This window comes from Hesperophylax consimilis, chromosome 17 (assembly GCF_061612785.1).
Source record: "Hesperophylax consimilis isolate HC1 chromosome 17, BYU_Hcon_1.0, whole genome shotgun sequence".
Taxonomy (NCBI): domain Eukaryota; kingdom Metazoa; phylum Arthropoda; class Insecta; order Trichoptera; family Limnephilidae; genus Hesperophylax; species Hesperophylax consimilis.
In genome coordinates this window covers 13,400,294-13,423,011 of record NC_142852.1, presented here as the reverse complement: position 1 = coordinate 13,423,011, position 22,718 = coordinate 13,400,294, and the positions used below count along the sequence as shown (strand labels likewise).

Sequence of the window (22,718 nt, the reverse complement as noted above, 5' to 3'; positions counted from 1 at the left end):
AACATGCTCTGATTGCCTTCAATAATAACAAGATGTTTTTCCTCTTTTCACATGTGCCTGGGCCCATAACCTGTAGTCTTGATAAATAATAGATGGTGATCTTTAATAACCAAAATAACTTTTATTGTAACAGAGCACACATTACAGCCATTACAGAGACTTATACTTTTGACACCTACTTCCTGTGCATGTAGTGTTAACAACTGAATGTTATTTCATTGCCATATTACAACAGCTAAAATCCAAGGTTCTTAGAAAATTTATTTAACAAGGTTAGCTCATCGTGACCTACATGGAAGCCCATTTTCCACTGGGAGATTTGAATGTACTGTAATAAAAGTTACAGAATCCATTTGCAATGATTTATTTATAATGCATTGGTAATATTATACTTATAATTATATATGTGTCAGGGTTTTGTAAGAAAATAGTCTTTCAGCGTTGGTCAGTTTATTTCTCTTACACACAGGGTCCACAGCTTATAGTAAAAAACAGAGCACAGGAAAGTTGTAGCACAAAGTAAAGTCATTTAGAGTTTAAACAATAATCACTAACGTTCTCACTAAACACTTAGCGTAATAATCTCAACAGAGGACCCGTGGTCTCTTAGTTGGGTTGAGGTTTTCCTGACAAGTAATATCCCCGAGGGAGCTGTTACTTGAATTCCCAAGGAGGACCCGGGGGTTCTCTCGACTTGGTACTGGGGAGGGTTTAACTGGGCAACGACCACTAGGATTCTGTTGCTTAGTTTAACCATGAGACTGGATACTCTGACTCTATATAGGCCTGCACGGCGTTATATACCCTTTTGGGCAGGGTAGTGCTGGCCGATGACGGAGGGGTGGGGGTAGCTCGGCCAATGGGTTGTCTTCCTGTACGAGTGGTGAGCTGAAAGTTGCCGAGCGAGACGTTGCTATGCGTGTGACGGAGAAAGTATTCGGATCCGTGCATCGGATCAAATACTGCGCGCTACATGTATATATGTATATAATGTATATATGTATATGTAAAATATATATACATGTATGTATGTGTATGTAAAATATATATATATATATAAAATAATATATATATATATTTTTTTATATTTAATTTTTATTTAATATTAAATTTACAATTACATGTTATTACATTACATTAAGTTTATTTTCTTTTTATTACAGTATATCGTGATACACCTTTTTTAGAGCAAATGCTCGTGTTAAAAAGACGGAGAAACGCGTGTAAATAGTAATTTAAAATATTTTTCAGAGAGTGTAAAGATAATGAAAAGAATTTTTATTTTTTAATATAACAAAATAAAAATTTTATATGTCACAAAATTTTATCAAATAGAAAAGAAAAAAGGATGTAAAAGAAGGAAAGAGATAAGAATAAGAAATAAGAGAAAAGGATTTCAATATAATAATAATTGAGAGATTATATTGTATTTTTAAGTATAAACGATTTTAATATGCTATTGATATAGTGTTTTTATTGAGCTTTTGAATTTTTTTATAATTCATTTCCAATCTTAAGTTAAGAGGTAATTGATTAAACCATTTGACACCAAAATATTTATAAAATTGTTGGGCTGTGGTGGTGTTACAGCGCGGGATAGTTATAGAGCCAAGAATACTTTGTCTATTGCTGTTAGAAAAAGTTATTAAGTTGTCAATGTTGAAACAATCTTTATGTATTTGAAAAAGAGTTATTTTTTTATAAATAATATGAAGAGAAGGGACTTTAAATTCTTGAAATAATCTAATTGTGGGGTAATCATACGGTTTTTTCAAAATTATTTTTACTAATATTATTTGGATGATTTCTAAAGGTAAGAGAGAAGTTTTGAATGCTCCACCCAACCAACAATTCCGTATTGTAATACTGATTGAATTAGTGAAAAATAGATGGTTCTTAATAATTTAAAATTTAGTATGTTTCGTATTCTAAGAAAAATGTACAATAATTTTCTTAACCTTTCTACTATTGCATTGATTTGTAATTTCCACTTTATGTTACTATCTATAATAAATTACACCTAGATATTTTACATTCGTTTTAACAGTAAGTACAGGGCAGTCAGGTTTACATAAATTTGAAATTCTATTACAATTACATGAGTGTATACTTATCTTTAAATTATCAGGGAATGAATTTTTATTAATGGTGAAAGGTATTATAAAAGTTTTTTCAGTATTAAGTGTTAACAAATATATAGCGAACCATTTTTTTAGTATGTTTATCTCTAACTCTGCTGTTCTTTGGGTTTCATTCCAAGTTAATCCCTCAGTTAAAATTGCTGTGTCGTCAGCGTATGAAATAAGTTTAGACATAATTGAGAGTTTAAAAATATCGTTGACATAAATGATGAAAAGAATTGGACCTAGTACAGTTCTCTGCGGGATGCCAAAATTTGTGGTCTGCGAATCACTCAGAGAGCCCTTTAACTTTACAAATTGCTCTCTATTAAATAGGTAATTTTCGATCCACGTTAAAGCATTGTTAGTTATACCAATTTTCGCTAGTTTCGAGATAAGATTAGAGTGTGATATACTATCAAATGCTTTTCTTAACGATAGCATCTTGAGTGCTCATATTTTCTCTAAAACCATATTGATGTGCATTTAAAATATTATTTTCTTTTACAAATTTAAATATTTGTTTTGGAAATGTTTGAGGTGAGAGAAATCGGCCTATAGTTACTACTTAGATTGGGGTCCCCAGATTTTAAAATTGGGGAAATAATAGTTTTTTTGTAGGTAAAGGGAAAGTTGCCATTTTCAAAACTTGTATTTATGATGTGAGCCAATGGTTTACAGAGTGAGTCAGAATTTTTTTAAAGTATTTGTACAGAAATATTGTCAAAACCAGGGGAAGAATAACCTTTTAATTCATTAACAATTTGTTTAATTTCATCAACATTAGTTCGTTGAAATTGACTCAAGTTGTTACAATTATTGGATGGTGACGGTAGATCTTTATTATCAGTGTTATTTATTTTAAGTGCTAATTTTTCATTATTATCAGTGTTTTTTTTATTTTGAGTGCTAATTTTTCACCAACTGACCCAAAATAACTGTTAAAAATATTTGCACATTCCGTTGGATCCGTGTTTACATCGTAAAGTTTATTATCAATGTCTGTGATTTTTTTTATGTTAGATTTTTTTGGTTTTTTATTGATAATTTCATTTATAGTTTGCCATATCTTTTTATTATTGTTGCCAGCAATATTGATTTTTTCTTTATAGAAATCTTCTTTGGTTTTCCGAATAATGTGGCATAGTTTATTTCTGATTTTTTTTAAATATTAGTATAGTTTATAGTTTTCTGGAAACTTTTTATGTTCTTTATAATTTTTTTCTTTATGTCTAATTGAAATTATGATTCCTTGAGTGATCCATGGTTTTAATTTTTTTAATTTAGTTTTGGGAGAGTATTTTATAATGGAAGAGGAAGATTTGATGTGTTATTCAAGATTGCTTCAAAATTTTGTGAACATAAGTCGGTGTTATTAGAGGATAGAACAGTTTCCCAATTTTCAATATTAAGGTTTTGTTGTAATTTTTCTTAATTAATAATAGTTTTTGGAAAATTATTGCGGGAGTAATTATTCACATCTATTTTGTCAGTTTTAAAAGCTACAATACACGTGTGATGATCAGTAATGTTATTTTTCCAAATAATTGTTGTTATTTTTTCAGTTTCATTAGAATTACACCAGATATGATCTATGCATGATGGCCTTTGTCCATGAAATTCTCTCGTATATTTTTATATACATGGTTTAAAATTTAGTTCCGTTAATGTGTTGATATATTCAGTTTTTTCACTATTTCTATTGTTTTCAAATTCATTAGACATATCAATATTAACATCGCCTACAACAAATGCATTTTGAGAACAATTAGTATTTATAATAGATTTCAGATTCTCGGTGAAATTACTAATGCTCGAGTTATGTGTTCTATATAATGCTATTATATCGTAAAACGTGTGTTTTATAATAATTCGAATATGAAGACAATTTACAAGATCGATATGAATTTCATTAACGGAAATATTCTCATGAATAGATTTTACAAAAACAATGATTCCGCTGTTTTGATTTATTTTGTAAGTTGTGACAAAGTATTTGTACATATTTATGTTTGTGTTTATTTTATAGAAAACTTTGGCAATTTTTGTGAGTTATTGAAAACATCTTTTTACTAATTTTCAAATTATATTTATAATTCTATCAAAATATGTTTACACTAGATTTTAATTCAAAGTAACCATTCCTCCATTGGGCACCATGAAACAGGTAGCTGCCTAGTATGGTGTTCTAATATATCTTCTCTAAATAAATGTATTAATCATGTAACATGTAATTATAAATAAATAAATAAAAATAAACTGTTTAAAATAAATGAACCTTAAAATGTTTCATTGTTTTCAAAAGAAAACCAAACATTCCCTGGTTATAAATAACTTCTCCTACTACCATAACAGTAAACGAAAAATATTGAGTGTTGTTGTTGATCCAAGATAAATAGGAGCTGACCCTGACGTAAACATCAGGCCGACCCACGGCACAAGGAACTACCCTGGATTCAATACCGACCAAGACATTTCCATCGACGAGTGGGCCACCGGAGTCTCCCTATAAATAAAAATATTTTATTTAGTAAAAACAAAGAGGATTTTTACATTCAAGGAATTAATAGTGATCGAAATAAGATGCCGGCATAAAAATTGGGAGTACCTACTCGTCTATTCAATTAATGTAATAATTGAACATTAACTATTTGATGAATATATGGAGCAGGTGGGTGAGTTTGTATGTTAAATAGAATTGAAATCGTATGGAAATTATGTTCACCAATTAGCCACTCGAACGATCGCGCGTCAGAAAACTTTTTTCTTCGATTGCTCGCGGTTTTTTGGCGACGAATTTGAATATTTTCCGCCAACATTAAAAAAATCAAACCTCCGAATTTTAATACGGAGACATAAAACTGATTGTAGTGCTATACAGCCAATGAATTCACCTATATTTTAATAATTATTCTATATTTTTAGAATTGATAGATAAATTATTAAAAAATCTTAAACTTTATAAATGCGCGAAATTAGCGTTTTTGTGATTTGAAATTGCCGCCAGTGGCAGTTTTAAATATCTTTATAGAATATTTTCTACGTTTTTATGTTCTCTATGGCCTGTTTGATAACCACAAATGCAAGAATGTAATAGAAAAATAATTTTTTGTACGTTATGCTCTCTTCAAAAGTTTGGTTAGAAAATAATTTTTTTAAATTTGAGTGCGTGACGTGTCAAAATTGAAATCACTGTATTATACTATATAATAAATTTACCACAAAAACTGGTATAACGTTAGGAAGATACATTAACTGTCTACAATTATTAATAAGCATAGTCGCCGTGTTGGCTTTATTTTATTCATTTGATGAATTATACAGAGAGCCTATTTCACGATGTCAAAATCATGGTGCTACTTTTTAAATAATTGTAAATTAGAACTGGAGATTTGTCACCATGTTTTTATATAACGTGCAAAACGAGGAAATAAGGCTTAAAATGAGATATATATCATAGATATAAACATTGCCAATATTTCAGGGGGATACTTTGAAAGTTGATGAAATTCACCAATATTTGACGAAAAATCACTTCTGACAGCTACCTTAGGGTCAATCTACATAGAGTAAATCGGAATATGTAAAATGATGATAAATTTGTATATATATCAAACCTTTGTATGACCGTAGAGTGCAAATAAAATCATAGTGATAATTTTATATCTAAACGCAAAGGTATCGAAAAAAAAGGGGTGAGGGGAAAATAATTGATGGAACCAATAATTGATTTATTTATTAAGCCCTAATATCCTTTTAAATCAATATTACAGTTGTATGGTTACAATGAAAGAGCAGTATATTGATTTAAACATTGTTTACACACTTTGTCATAATAAAAATGTATTCAGTTTATTGGTTTATTCATAATTTAAGAAAATCAATACATAATAATATCATTGTGCCTCGCTATAGAGTGAGATTCTGAGTATCGCTCTGGTGAGGGACCACCATTCAGAATTGAACATTGCTTGAATTGGCTTAGTTATGTTTAGTGACTAGATCTGGAAAAGCCTCTTTACAGAAAAAAACTCAAAAAGACTCACAAAGCTCGTAAGACTTTATACCCGCACTGGCCGCTTTGGTTTTGATCATCTGGACGAATCCCAAACGGCCTTTATAGCAGAGTAAGGATTCATCCAGAGAGATGTCTTGCTCGGGCAGGTATAAAGTCTCAAACTTATTTGAGAGGTGATCCAAGACAGGCTGAATCTTTTGTAACCTTCGCACAGATAATGGTGCATCAGAAGAAAGACTTTCATTGTTGGTGAAGTGAAGGAACTTTTTAATTAGAAGAAAACGATTATAATCCATGGCTCGGCTGAAATAAGGCATGGCGGTGAGTTTTTTTGAATAGAAGTAGTCTTTTTCAACAGGAAGGGGACTAATACCTTGATACATTAAAATTGCCAAGAATACATACATTTCCTCTTTATTCGTGGGAGCCCATTTATTGGTACGCGCATGACGCTTAAATTGTTTTTTCGCAATCCATTGATCTGCATACCTGTTGGTCTCTCTCGCGATCAGTTCAACGAAATCTGCATCAAAGATTTTAAGAAAGGTTTGCCCATTTCGTCGGTATTGAAAGTTGGTCTTGGCGTGCCTGTGAAAGTCTCCCTTATCCCGTAAGATATCATTAGACCAATCGAAAGAGTAACCTTCAGGCGGCAGAATCGAACGCATTGCCTCACTATCTACCTGGTCTTGTCTACTAAAGTCTATGGCCATAGCGGAGTTAGGTGAAACGTTGATAATATTATGATAAGGTATTGGTGGCATGTATCCTCATCGCTCTCTTCGTGGTCGACGTCGCTCGCTTCGTCATCCTCGTCGCTCGATCTGTCCATATCCATTTCTGAAACAACAGAAAACCCAAATTAATTTAATGTGTCTATATTACGATAACCCACTGCCTCTGGTACGGCTTATGACTCGCAATACGATGGTCGCGGGATCAAATCAAATAAATTATATTTGAATAATTAGTGTTATTTTCACACAAAATTCATAAAAAATAATATATATTATATTTGCGGCACGTTCCAGAGTGGAAGATACCCATAGTATCGCCCTGGTGTAAGACCCCATTCAGAATTGAAACGTTGCTTGAAATGGCTTTAGCCGTGTTTGGTGACCAGTTCTGAATAGCCACACCTCCTTCCCCTCCCCGCTACCTTCAGCCTCACAACATACCCCGATTGGGGATGCCATAGTCTCACTGGCTCCAGCTGAGGCTCTTGTGAGGTATTCATATAAAAAAATAAATAAAAAGTTAATCAAATACTTGAGGCGGGCAATGTCAGGAGTCAGAATAGCACAGTCAGGTAGGTATGGAATGAAGAAAAGAGTGTGTGTGCCAAGATCGAGTTGCATGGTGGTTCATCCTCTCTGCCTACCGAAATGGCGTGAAGGTAAGTTAGTTAGTTTTATAACTCACGGTTTCCAAGTACAGACTCTTCTAGTACAGCTGCCTCGTCCACGTTACTGTTTCTGCCCATGTCTGACTCTGAAATAAAATAAAACACAAATTTACAGTAGAATTTGGATATAATGACTTTGCATTTAACGGTCTACTGTTTTAAGTGACGATAATGTAAACTCTAGTAAGGTTTCATAGCTTTTAGTAGGAAAACGTATCCGTTTAAAGTGACCAACTACGTAAAGCGACCTATTTTAATGATAATTTGTCCGGTTACAAAACCCACCTACCAATACAGCCTCGCTTTTAACTAGGAAGCTCGACACAATGAGTCCCGTGAAGCGAAAGTGTTTTTTCAATTTAAGAAAAAAATGCTGTATTACACCGTTTAGAAGCCGGTGAATCAAATGTAATCCTCGCAAAGAAGTTCGGCATGTCTTATTTCTCACTCTGCAATACCCGTTACAGAAAAAAAAGATGTGTAATGATGCATCCACGTCATAACAACAATACATTTTGTATGTTTGTTATGTGGAATTTTTAAGTACTATGCTTATTTCCTGCCAATATACCAACAGTGAAACTGTGCTAGGGATATCAATATAAAATATAGATAATTGATTTTATATTGAGCCCCTGGTATGACATTTCAAAAAATAAACTCACCGTTCCCAAACGCCGACAATTCTTCGTAGAATGGCACGTCCACCCACAGCTCGCTATGATAGCCGGCCTCCGGAGAGAAGAGTTCCCCACTCCGCGATGTCCCAGGTAACGGCTCGGGAGATGCTGCACGGATAGGCATAATTGTTGCATTAGGAGCCGTTGATTGGGTCTGTGCGGGAGTGGACATCCACGGTGGTGGTACGGGTCGTGGCAACGGTGAAGGCGTCCCTTGTGAAAAGGGACACGTTGTTCTCTCCGGAGATGGAATTCTGAAAACATTTACATAAATCATATAAATTGTTCTCATTCACGTGTGAAACAGTATGTACAGTATGTAAATAAACAATAAAATTAGAACTCTGTAAAATATGCACTGAATGTGCCAAATGCACAGAGCGCTGATCTTACCAACTCTCACTGTAAGAGTGGAACGCTGTCAGGAAAAAACAATAATATTGTATCAAGCATCTAAATACGATTACTTACTTTTGTTTAGTTTTTCTTGGAGGTGCGGTAGGGAGCAAAATGCGCGCCGCCTGCTTCTTGAATTTTCGGCTTTCCAGCTCTAGCCGGAAGGAAGCAGGCAGGGCCCTAACAGCCTTTAGGGCCTTGACGCGATCCTCTCGCACCAGTAGCAAAGCAGGGTCGCTTTTTAAATAAATACAAATATATGATGAGTTCAACGGCCACAGCAAAGTACTTTCATAAAAAAACATTAAAAAATACTAACACTCCAGACGAGGCTGCAATTGCAGCTCTGCGTTGACGTCCACGTGCAGGTAGTCCGGCACCAGCTCGTACCCCACCTCTCCCTCTTCCTCTGCCTCCTCTTGCAGTCAGCACCACTCTATATATTTTAAATTGAAAACACTTAATGTAAGTAATGTAAAATGTAAAATGTTTAAATTTTGTTAAATATTGCACTAATATAAAATTTGAAAATAATTATTGGGTCGTGGAGTGATCCCTTTCCCTGGACGACAGCTGTTACTGCACAAATTTGGTAAAAGTAAACAAATTAATTAATTATACAACTAAATTACTAAATTTTTATTGTGTGACGAAGGCTTTACACCATTTTACATGTGAAAAAGAGTCAACTTTTTGACATATGACTTAAAATAATTGGTTAGCAAATATCTGTATTAATAATGAACCAATTCAAATAAAACTTATATATATATCTCTTTGTTTTGAATCACTGTGATGGAATATTTATATTTCAAATGCGCGAGTGCAGTATTTAAGACATTATTGTAAATCAAAAACAGATGACGTCTTCAGTTGACGTAATCTTACACAAAAACTTCAACCAAAACAATATAATACAAACAAACGAATTAAAAACGCATTTCAAAGATAGATAAGTCAATCATGATTACACAGATATATAATTATGCGTTAAAAACCCAATAAATTAATTACTTACGGCATTTTAGGAAGAGTCCAAAATTTCGTGAATGTTGAAAATTTATAATTATGTTTTTGACAGGACGCCATAAAAAAACCGCGAAAACTCGTTAAATAACACTTCAAAGACAACGGATAAGTTCATAGACAAAGAGAATATATTATCAGCTATTCGATAAAACAAGTAGCTGGCCATATAAACGTTTTAAATAATTACAATAAATATTTTACGAATGGTAGAAAAATCGGTCCATTTTTGGACCGATATCAATCGCAGAAAAATAAAAGTGGTCGATTTTTCGACCGAAATCGTTCCAGTGGTTAGAAGAGGTGGGATTGGGCTTGAAATTATAGCATATATGAAATTATATATTATTGATAGCACGGAAGATCTACGGTCTCTCGTGAGTAGGATGAACCAAGTATGTATGAAGAATGAGTTAAAATTATTGTATATAAGTCTTAAGTCATGGTGCTTGAAAGATAAAGAACGAAAACAGTGTACAATGTAGTTGTGAATGATGAATACTTGGAGAAGGTGGATGGATGAGTTCGTGTATTCGGGAATTATGTTTACGAGAGATGGAAACGCCGATTGGGATATTGAAAAATGGTAAACTCTAGTAATGGAGGATTGAACGCGGTTGGCGCTAAATGTAATGAGGCGTATATGTGGTGAAAATCGTAGTGAGTAAAATTAAGAAAACAATTCTTTCATCGTTTGGGCACGAGCAAATGAATGAAGAAACGAGTGTAAGGAGAATATATGACGCGAATGTGAAAAACAGTCCATTTTTAATTTCCATTCGGGCATCAAACAGTATGTATGAGACTATATCAAACAGTATGTATGAGACTATATCAAACAGTATGTATGAGACTATATCAAACAGTATGTATGAAACTATATCAAACAGTATGTATGAGACTATATCAAACAGTATGTATGAGACTATATCAAACAGTATGTATGAGACTATATTAAACAGTATGTATGAGACTATATCAAACAGTATGTATGAGACAGTATGTATGAGACTATATTAAACAGTATGTATGAGACTATATCAAACAGTATGTATGAGACTATATCAAACAGAATGTATGAGACTATATCAAACAGTATGTATGAGACTATATCAAACAGTATGTATGAGACTATATCAAACAGTATGTATGAAACTATATCAAACAGTATGTATGAGACTATATCAAACAGTATGTATGAGACTATATCAAACAGTATGTATGAAACTATATCAAACAGTATGTATGAGACTATATCAAACAGTATGTATGAGACTATATCAAACAGTATGTATGAGACTATATCAAACAGTATGTATGAGACTATATCAAACAGTATGTATGAGACTATATCAAACAGTATGTATGAGACTATATCAAACAGTATGTATGAGACTATATCAAACAGTATGTATGAGACTATATCAAACAGTATGTATGAAACTATATCAAACAGTATGTATGAGACTATATCAAACAGTATGTATGAGACTATATCAAACAGTATGTATGAGACTATATCAAACAGTATGTATGAGACTATATTAAACAGTATGTATGAGACTATATCAAACAGTATGTATGAGACTATATCAAACAGTATGTATGAGACTATATTAAACAGTATGTATGAGACTATATCAAACAGTATGTATGAGACTATATCAAACAGTATGTATGAGACTATATTAACCCATTACCTCCATGATTTTATTTTTATTTTTATAAACTTGAATCATCATTATAACCCGATAGTATAGACTTAAAGGAGAGCCCAAAATAAGTTTTAAAATTTTCCGCCCGCCCACCCTCTCACCGGAGCGTCTAGAAAATTGATGCCTAAACGCAACGCTTGGAGGTAACCCCCCTAAGCAAAATTTACGTCAACTATGGGTAAAATGCAGTAAACAGTATGATTTATATTAATAATTTAAAATAAATAATTGCCATTGTTTATAATTCACTGAAAATACAATTTATTAATGGAAAATACGCAAAATAACAAAAAAATCAATATTAGAAAAACCTTCTAGATTGAGGAAAACTAACCAAATCTAACCAAATTATTCTCTAAGTGATACCGTTCGAAGCAGTCAAAATGAAGGGCGCGGTTGCAGGCCTGGCATCGATAGACTGCTGGATTTTTTTTACATAGAGCACAACGAATTCGAGATTCGCCACGATATGTCAAATAAAATTATTGCATTTGACGCACACAATTCCCATCTTCTGCATCATGCCCTTCTTCCTTCACACAAGAATCTCCGAATTCGGCATTGACCTGATTTGGAAAAGACAATAAAAGAGTACGGGTAACCTCCACACGGAATGCCTTCTGGGAAGGTTTTCTCTGTCGCCTAGTCATCTGGTTTCCCATATCATGCTCGTACTTCCTAAAGACGCATAGCAACTTCCATCCATTTAAAAGAGTGCTGCTCAGGCAAGATGCAAATAAAGGCCAGTACCACTTCTTTGACCGAATGTTGACCCGATAATTTTGTATACCATTATCATGGAGGTCTACCCTACCCATTCCCAAATTATAATTTCGTGTTGGCACGCTGGGCAACCGATTTTTTTTGCATGCTTCCTTCAAAACTTTGCCTTTTTTGTCTTTCTTCAATTTCTGCCAACTCTGCACTTGACTTACTGGCTCCATTCGATCATAGTTCGTGGCCACCTACCACCTACCTTCTACCACCGCATCAAATTCACCTGCTAGGTAAATGTTCGCTATGCGCAAGGGAAATATAGAAGAAAATGTTACCTTTAGGCAATTACTTTCCTGTCTTCAACTTGCCTGAAGCTTCAAGGTTAGGAAAGCGAACTGGCTTACATATGCCAGTAGCGCACATTCTCTTATCCTTCAGGATACACATCAAATGGTGAGATGTGAAGAAATTGTCCATAAATAACTCATGGCGTGCGGGGAACTCTATATATTCCATCATAGACAGTACGAAGGATAATCTTTGACCTAATGGGGTCATATGTATCAGATGCTCAGAAATATGGCATTGCTTGGAAACAGGTAGCCTTCGGATGAAGCAAGACACCAAATCTCGTAGCCAACTTCGATTGGCTTATTCTTAAAGCACATTTAATTTAATATTACTGACAATATTTGAAAATCTCCTACTACAACCACAGTAAGTTGAAAATGTTGCTTGTGTTGTAATGGAGGACTTAGCCAGCCGAGGAATTGAACACACTACGCTCGAGTGGTACCCAAGCGCGATGTCGTCTCGGCCACCGACCGGTCAAACGGTCAAAACCGGTCATCTTGCAATAATGTCGACCGAAATATGGCACCATTTGATCGTCGATGGAAATTTTGTGTGCAAAAACATCAAATACAAATAAAGATGGAACGTTAGTCATTATCATACCTTAGCCATTCTGTCGGTTATATCTAGATTGTTGTTATCGCAAACATGTATCTAGCGCTTTATAAGCTCGAAATGTGGACGTTGGTTCCTTTTTTGATGACGCTTACACCCAAGGTCGGGTCAGACGAATAATAATCTGTGGTAGATGGCAATGTATTGTAGCCGGTCAACACAGAAACCAAGAAAACGCTTCAATTCGTACATATCTTACTGGAATTCGGTATTGGTTTTAAATCGAGCGTATTTGATCATCCTCTAAAGAGTAAACTGAATCACTTCGTCATCAAAGAATAATGAAAACACTTGAAAAGCATTATAAGACTTCAGTTTTTCGTACATATCTTTATGCACCACATTCAGCGGTTCAGGAACGCAACAGTTTACTGTAGTTTTAATTTTTTGGCTGGTGGTGCATATGAAATAGATATTCGCAAGGTATTACGACTCGCACCAGAGGATGTCGAAGGCTGATTCCAGTCAAGTCGTGATATGCCATCAAATCATCGTCAATCAGCTCTTCGTCCGTCTGTTCATCAACATTCTCTGTTTAAAAATATCCGAAAACTGCAGACTAACTATTAATTTTAATAAAAATCACCCATAAAAACACAACAAAACCGTATTATTTGAAGGCAAGCTAACCAAAAACATATGAAAACACTATCACAGCTAACCTCCAAACGTTGCGCGCAGGCATCACCTGATTTCAGTGACATCCAGCGGTCATCTTATGCAAATAATACTATGTTGAAACAGTGTTGTCGACTATTTCATCTTTTGATAAAAATATGTGATTCACACATGTTTTTGTTTTTTTTCCGTTTTAATTTTTTTTTTCAAACGGATCTATTTTCAGGGCTTTAGTAAAAAAAATATTAAAAATAGAATAATTAATAAAATTTATTAAATTATGTTAATTATTGAAAGCTAACATAACAATCTGTAAATGCTGCATAACAACTTAGTGGGATTTAGCTTTATTCACATTGAAAAAAAATCATACTTTTCATCTATTTTTTTAATGCCTATAGACATCGTCATGGAGGTAATGGGTTAAAATCCTAAAATTATAATATCCCGCGATTTGGGTTATGGGTGTGCGCTATTTAACATTACATTTATTGTTGTTAGTGGCGGGCCTAGTTGGTTTTATTGTAGTTCCTATATAAGAATATGTTTATTGTTTTTATGTGACTAAAAAAAACAAAAAATCAGAAACTTTTAATTGAATGAATTCAAAATTGAAATATTTGGACTTCGTTTTCATCAGCGATCTCAGCAGTGATAACGGACTAAATATGTGTCGTAGATGTCTTTCAATCAGACTATGAGGACAGTCGACTTTTTGCACATTTCCATTTCCTGGCTCTTTTTTTGTATTTCTTGAATAAAAATAAGTTTTAATGCACTAATATAATTTATTAATACTAATTTTAGGTAAAAGTCCTAAGTTTGTTAATAAATAATTGAATAAATAAACAATAAATGAAGCATTCTGTATATTTGCCTAGCAAATTCAAGAAGTATATTATATAAAATATGGTGAAAAAGCCTATAAATGACATAATTTTAAGACTTAACTTTCTACTTGAGCTACTGTTCTAAGGTTTATTGATTTTGGAGTCGGTGAAGTCATTTTTTAGTTCAATAACAGTATATATTAGCAATTAAACGTATTTTTAGTGGAACAATTTCGTTGTAAGAAAACAACTAAAAATCAACATGGCCGCACATTTTAACTAGCCGGCTCCTGATTGGTTGACAGTGGAGATTGAACATTCAAGACCTCAACCTTCTGCGGGATGTTGAACAAATATCTATGAACTAAAAAATATATTATATTCATAATTTTGAGTGTTTGAATGTTAAATATCCAGGAGATTGAACAAATAAGAACTGAAACATTGTTACGTGAGTGGATATTGGCACTCGAAAAATGCTTAAAATGTCACTTGAAAACCAAAAAATATGTTTTTTTTTAGCTTCATTAATGCGCAATAGGCTAATGTACATATTGGCATTCATAACTCAGTTTTGCAAAAAAGGTCTGTTGAACATACAATAACTAAGACAGCGTATAGTCAAAGATCCCTTTTGAGAACATGAGTAGTTGCAGTCGGAATATGAAAAAGGTTTTTCTCGACTGTGGGTCAGCATGCGTTTCTTCAAATCTCCATTTTGAAAAATAGTGGCAGTCGGGACACGAAAGAGGTTTTTCTCCAGTACCTATGAATGCGCAAGTGCGGTTTTAACCGTGACTTATAATCGCAAAAGAAGTCACAATGGGGAGGCAAATCGTTTTTTCGCAGGATGCTTCTCTTTCGATAAGTCTGAAAATGAATACGGATAAAGCAGATAATTTTGTAAAAACAATAAATGTTTATAAGATATCTACAATTATTAAATGAAACAATGTAATCGATATTACCTGCTGGCTGGGTAAATCCTTCCATTCGTTTTAAGTATTTATTTTTAACAGGGGGCTTACTCGGTAACTTTCGATTTCACAAACGAAAACGTTTCTGTTTTGCCAAATTTATCACATCGGACTTCTAAACAGTACCAAATAAACAGTACTCTGTAATGACATGGATTAAGTTTGGTTTATTTTACCGTCGTCTGGCGTTGGATACGTTTGCATCTCACATAACTCTATACAGAAATGCCAAAATTGTCTATTGGCATATTTATTAGCACGTTGAATTTTGACGTTTCCGCTGAATGTTAATTGTAATTTATATCACCCATTGACGCATTTTGACCAATTGATTCATTTATCACTCAATAAGCAAAAATGACCGTAAGTTGTACAATTATTTATAATTTCCATGTTTATTCTGTATTTTTTTACGTTGGTAAATGTATTTCGTAAGGTATCAAAACCTTTCCAAGAAGTAAAGGACTTTATAACCTCAAATTTGCTTTAAATGAACAATGTTTTATACGTACAAATGACATTTATTTGTAGATTTCTTTTCACCTAATGACACTACTCATTATGTTATTATATTATATTCACCAGGTTAGTGTGTATTTTTGCCTTTGTCAGTTTTTTAATAGTCACCTCATTTGCGTGATGTTCATTTACTTATTGTGCCAAACTGGAGGAGTAGTGAGCAGAGTACCACCTCTCACCCCACTCGAGGAGATAATTCTGGCCATTATTGGGCCAGACCTCATTGATGGAGTAGGTACCTGGAGAGGAGACTCCTTTCCACTTTGTACATTTACTTATTGTGCCAAACTGGAGGAGGAGTGAGCAGAGTACCACCTCTCACCCCACTCGAGGAGATAATTCTGGCCATTATTGGGCCAGAACTCATTGATGGAGTAGGTACCTGGAGAGGAGACTCCTTTCCACTTTGTACATTTACTTATTGTGCCAAACTGGAGGAGGAGTGAGCAGAGTACCACCTCTCACCCCACTCGAGGAGATAATTCTGGCCATTATTGGGCCAGAACTCATTGATGGAGTAGGTACCTGGAGAGGAGACTCCTTTCCACTTTGTACATTTACTTATTGTGCCAAACTGGAGGAGGAGTGAGCAGAGTAGCACCTCTCACCCCACTCGAGGAGATAGTTCTGGCCATTATTGGGCCAGAACTCATTGATGGAGTAGGTACCTGGAGAGGAGACTCCTTTCCACTTTGTACATTTACTTATTGTGCCAAACTGGAGGAGGAGTGAGCAGAGTACCACCTCTCACCCCACTCGAGGAGATAATTCTGGCCATTATTGGGCCAGAACTCATTGATGGAGTAGGTACCTAACTGGAGAGGAGACTCCTTTCCAGTTTGGACATTTCAGATCATATTCATGCACAGTTCAATTTTAATATGGATGGGAAAACTAAATAGGTAGTTTATTACTTTTTACAGATAGAAATTATTCCCAACATAGAAATGGCACTCCCCACGACGCCTGAGCCGGAGCCTGTGCCGGAGCCTGTGCCGGAGCCTGGGCCATCTGGCATCAGAAGAAAGGCCTCGCACGACATTTCAAAACGACCATCTAAGTACTTACACTAAAATATCTCGGGGTGTATAGGAATTATGCTATGAAAAAGAGTAAGAATCGTATGTAACAAATATATTTATAAAAAAATAACATATAAATATTTTCACTTTCAGTTAAAAAGAGAACAATGGAAGAATTCCTTCTGATCGAGCGGGAGAAAACAGAACACCTAAAACAAATAAAAGAGATGATGGCTCTTATACTCGCAGAGGTGATGAAACGGAAGTGTAAGATATGATTTATTGTATTTGTATTAGACATTATAATGGCCATATACTCGTACATATATTAATATTGTCATTTAAAAATAGATGAGACAAAAATTACAACATTCTGAGTCAGATTTCTCAATAATACACCTTATAATCTATTGTAGCAGTAATTAAACATAGTAGCAAAAGCAGGTACGGGATTTTTAAAGCAAGATAGCGCCATCTTCTATAACGTCTTGTGCTTCATTATACCCCAGTAATGGCAGTGAAGATAGTGAATGCATACGCTGTTTTTCACAATATTGCCATTAAAACTCAAATGCCAGAACCAGAGGATGTTATTATTGAAGATGATTTTAGAGAGCTGGTCAGAGATATTTAATTGTGGCGATTGAGAGTCTCAACAAGCTCACATTGAGTTAGCCGACCTTGCCTGAGGTTATTGTCGTGTCGATCGTTAATATCAAACACTTCTCTACAATCATTTTCAATAATAACATCCTCTGGTTCTGGCATTTGAGCTTCAATGGCAATATTGTGAAGAACAGCGCATGCATTCGTTATCTTCAATGCCATTACTGGGGTATAATGAAGCACACGATATTTTAGAAGACAGCGCCATCTTGCTTTTAAAATCCCAAAACAGCGTTCTATACAATTTCTAACCCTGCATTGCAATTTCGTGTAATGCTCTTCTGGTGATGCCGGTACCGCATTTAAGATGGGGGTCATCATGTATGGCCTAAGCGGAAATGCTGAATCTCCTGAAATATTATAATATTTGATATACACATTTAAACAAATATATTAAAAATAGCCCACTTTATTAAAAACATGAATGAAATTTACCTAAAAGCCAGAAAGCTTCTCGATTATTTGCTTCTCCCAAGTGTGGTTTTATTGACATCATTTCCCATACATGTGCATCATGTGATGCACCCCCATACCTCGCACATATAGCTTTTATTTTTAGGTTTGAGTCGCATATCTACAGGTGAAAAATAGCATGATATATTTTATATGATAGGTGTATCAGCTAGTTTGTACACATTAAAAAACATATATAAATATTTATTTACCATGAGAGCATTCATCGAATAGAAACCTTTTCGGTTAAAATATGCCTCTTCGTGGACTTTGGGTTTTATTATTGCTATATGGGTTCCGTCTATGCATCCAATTATACCCGGATATTGATATTTCTCATAAAACCTGAAACATATATAAGAGTTTTATGATTAAAATCGATATAGATACTGAACTATCAATACAGTTTTTATAATTTAGTTGTTTTTATGGTTTCAGGACAACATGCTGAGAGCTGTGCTTGCAGCAAGCACTACTATGTATTGGAGACGCGACAATGCGACGCCTTATTGAAATATGACTAATTAACAGCCGATTCTGGCACATGTACCATCACTTTTTACCATTTAGTACCCATTGTAGCAAAGGTACTTTTATAACTCTTACTTATTTCCTATCAACCTTTTCTAGTTGTACCAACTTATCGCTATTAGTTTTATGATCTACTTTTTTGATCTTGCATCTGAAAAAGTATGTTTCTGATTTTGTTTTATGTATTTAATAAATCAAAACCAATTTTTTTTCTGAAGTCATAAGATTTGTACTTAAATACTTCCCTACTTCATTGTAAACCATAAATTTAGTGTAACATTTTGTTTTATTTCAAATGACAAATTACACAATTTTTCCAAAGTAACGTCACTATTCATATTGAGTTATATTAAATGTTCAATATACCGTAGATGATATGAATAGAGTGTAGATACGTTACTGAGACAAACGTGCTTTGACTAAGTGGCAATACTTTAGAGGGCCGTTCACATAACTATTTCATTTGTACACACATTCTTTGAATGGCTTTACTTTTCGTAAGCGGTGCTACATTTTAGTAGGATTAGTATCAATATAATGATTCGTTTAGTTGGATTAGTATGTAATAATATACACATGTACTTACTGTATCATGCATTTGTTATTGCTACAACTTGTTTATCTAAATATGTTTTTACCATTTCTCATTTACTGTACGTGTTCTAAATGCATAATCTTTTCTGTAATACATTGGTAACTGTATGGAGGCTGTAAAAAGATGAATATCTGTTGATTTCTTATAAATCTACAAATATAAAATATTACACCACATATGTAATTTAGTTGTTTTTTGTATTTCTTATTGTTCCTTCCTTCAACCTCGATACAGACAACATGTTATAAAATTAATATTACTTTAATCGCTAAGGGACCGTTCTTTGCTTAAATTTCAAAAACAAACTGTTTCATCGTGAAATTCAAGTGAAAGAAAGATAGAGCATGTGCTAAATGGGTTAGAACCAAAAGGTACCAAGTCAGTGGCGATATTGGTTTCCATTCAAATCTACATGGATGGCATTTTTACAGTTCTTCTATTCTATGACGATAATGATATATTATTTATTTAAATTGGCCTTAGACTACGCTTGTATACCAATATAATATCCATGTTGATGCATTCATTCCTCATTAGTGGAGACGTTATAGTCTGTCATCTGAATATGCCACAATCCTCGGGTAAACAAGATAAGTAACAATAAAATACAATAGATCAAAACAAACCCTTGTTTGACGGAATTCCTTTCTTGTTGTGTTCCTGGGAATTTTATGTGCCGGTGCATTATTCTGTTTAATGCAGACACAATCTCGTTCAAGTGTCGGCTCACTGTTTGTTGCGACAGGCTTGAGTGAAAATCATTCCCCACAATTTTTTGGTATGACCCTGTCGCAAGAAATGAGAGTGTCGTTAGAACCTTAAAAATAAATAATGTATTATGAGTACGGCAAATACACGGCAATAGAAGATAAGATAGGCAGAAAGAAACAATACAAACTGTATAAATGAAAGAGTACCTAGGTACAGGTGATGGACTAAAGAGAATTATTTTTAATTTCTAATTGTAATTTCCACCGGAAAGTGCTGTTGGAGATTTGCAGATATTGTAAGAAAAAAATGATTAGTTAAATAATGTTGTATTCACCTTAAGTTCCAAGGGCACTCCGGTTGTTCGCCTACGTACATGGAGTATCGGCCTCAGTTCCTCACACAGAGTTGTGAAAATGTCCTGCGACAGCCGATAATTTGAAATGAATAATGTTGCAGGTATATTCAACGGATTCGAGAGATCCCTCAACTCACTTCTTCGGACTCTCTCTTCCCGGAGGTCTTCCGCGAGCAAAGCTCTATTTACAAATAGCAGGCGGAGATAACCTCCCATTGTAGCTAATGTAGGTACACAAAAAAACATAAATTATCAATAAGATTGAAACAGCCATGTACCTATTGGGTTATATAAGATAAAATATTCAGCTAACTACAAGAAACAACTATTTACATCGGTATATATCGTCGCATTAATTCGTAGAATGCGTAACTCCCAAATGTAAAATTTTACAGGAGGCACAAAAAACCTCGTTGTGAAAAAAAATGAAAGACGGCTTTTTCTTTTTATTTATGTTTCGAATATATAATATATTTGGAAATTTATTTTCAATCATTAAACTTTTGTATGTTAAGGTTTTCTATTTCAAATCGGAGTTAGGAAGTTTACGTAAAAACCGAGAATGGAGATACGCATTTTACAAAAGATACATACTTTTCTGCGAACAGTTTTATGAACAACCTAGCGGAAAATTTGGGAGATAGGAATTTTACATTTACAAAATAAAACACAACAATGTATGTGTATGTCGAGGCAGTCTATTTAGATGCATTTTAATGATTTTAATGATGCGGAAGGTTATCGTTAAAGGAGTGGTAATCCTTTTCTAATGTCTGTTTTAAGTCTTGTAAATGCTGGTACTTTTCCTTCCTTAAGGGATTAAATCTGACTCTCAAGTGAAATCTTCAAACTCTGGAGATCATTACAGATTCGGCGACGGTTTTGTGCTGGGTGAGATCTACACTGACCGGGAGTAGTCGTGTCAGAGATGATCGTTAAGTGACGCTTGGAGTTGATGATGGAGATTGTAGAAGAATTTGATCTGACATTGTCAATCACCCTTGTTGTCCTGTAGAAATAAAACTGATGTACTTACTAGGGTTTGCAAGACCCGGGCAAAGAGTAGCAATGACAGGAAACGTTGTAAAAGAGACTCTTTAGAGTGTGAAGATAGGTGGGAGAGACTTGAAAGTGGAACTGGTGAGCAAACATGTGCTTTAAGCGTAGAAACTCTTCATGCTCAGCATCACTTTGGAGTAAAGTGAACGCTTCATCTTGCCCGGCTGGTCGATCCCGAGGCGAGAAGAAAGGACGTCGATAGATGCGTGCGTTCCTGCGTACAATGCAGGACAATTGACCCTCCACCATCATCCCATGAAGCGGGTAATCTTAATGTTGTGACAACCTGGAGTCGCTTGGCAGTTGATGTTACTTATTTCGGTAGGAAATGTTTACTCACATTTATCGATTGCGGTCCAAGTAGATTTGCCGTGTGGCGGGAAATTGAGTCAGATAATGCAGCTTCGATTATCAGACATTTGGAAGAAGTGTTTCGGAAAAGAGGCCCGCCCAAAGTAGTTCTCATGGACAATGGTACTGCATTTTGTTCCTACAGTGTTACAGATAAGTGTTAGAGATGGAATGTTCGTCAAAGATTTTGCGCGGCATACCGACCAGCTGGAAACGGTATAGTTGAACGACATCATCAAACAATAAAGAGAACTGCAGCCAGAAGTGGAAGCGATCCCCTGCAGGCAGTGTTTCGGTACAATCTTTAGCTGCAAAAAGTCAGGATGATCGAGGTATTGCGCTGTCTAGTATAGTTCACACTTCACACTCGTGGAGACACCCTTCTGCGCAAGTGAATATAGAAGAGGAAGTATTGACTGAGCTCTAAGTGGGCGATCTTCTTGCGGTTAAACCAGTAGATGGGAGATGCACATCGTGCATGGAAGGGTGACAGGACTTACTTCAGTCAACAGCATCGAAGTAGATGGCATACCAAGACATGTGCTTGACCCGCGGAAGATGCCTGACAGAGAACGGACTGTGTCTGAGGAGAGACGAGATGGAATTGCCGCACGTTCCACCGTAAATATTTTGGGTTTGTTTGAAGAAGACAGTGAAGAACCGGATCCGGATATGCATCAGGAGGAGATCCACTTGCAAAGAGATGGTGACCTTGAAGAAGAGATAATCACAGAACAAGGACCTATTAGGTATTTACGAAACCGCAGAGGCACATAAAACAAGAGAGCTACGGCAGAGCGTCACACAGTGCAGAAGACGTCAGTTTAGACTACAGATACAAAACACTATTCGTGACTTCACAATTAAAATTAAGGTTATAAAATGTTCAAAATTGATTAATCAACTTATCTCAATTAATTTCACGGTAAAACTATTACACCGTAAATAAATTTCCTCAGTCAAAAACACAACAAGCGTGCACGGC

General features: G+C 34.7%; 1 protein-coding gene across 1 annotated transcript; it reads right to left on the bottom strand.

Moving 5' to 3' along the window:
• Window positions 1-6,351: 6,351 nt before the first annotated feature.
• Window positions 6,352-9,904, bottom strand: LOC149416030 (uncharacterized). The gene is made up of 6 exons (XM_089642034.1): window positions 9,638-9,904; window positions 8,939-9,055; window positions 8,695-8,856; window positions 8,209-8,477; window positions 7,561-7,629; window positions 6,352-6,978 (listed from the first exon to the last, which is right to left on the bottom strand). The coding sequence occupies exons 1-6, from the start codon at window positions 9,706-9,708 to the stop codon at window positions 6,842-6,844; spliced, it is 825 nt and encodes a 274-aa protein (XP_089498160.1). The 5' UTR covers window positions 9,709-9,904; the 3' UTR covers window positions 6,352-6,841.
• Between the last annotated feature and the right edge of the window lie 12,814 nt (window positions 9,905-22,718).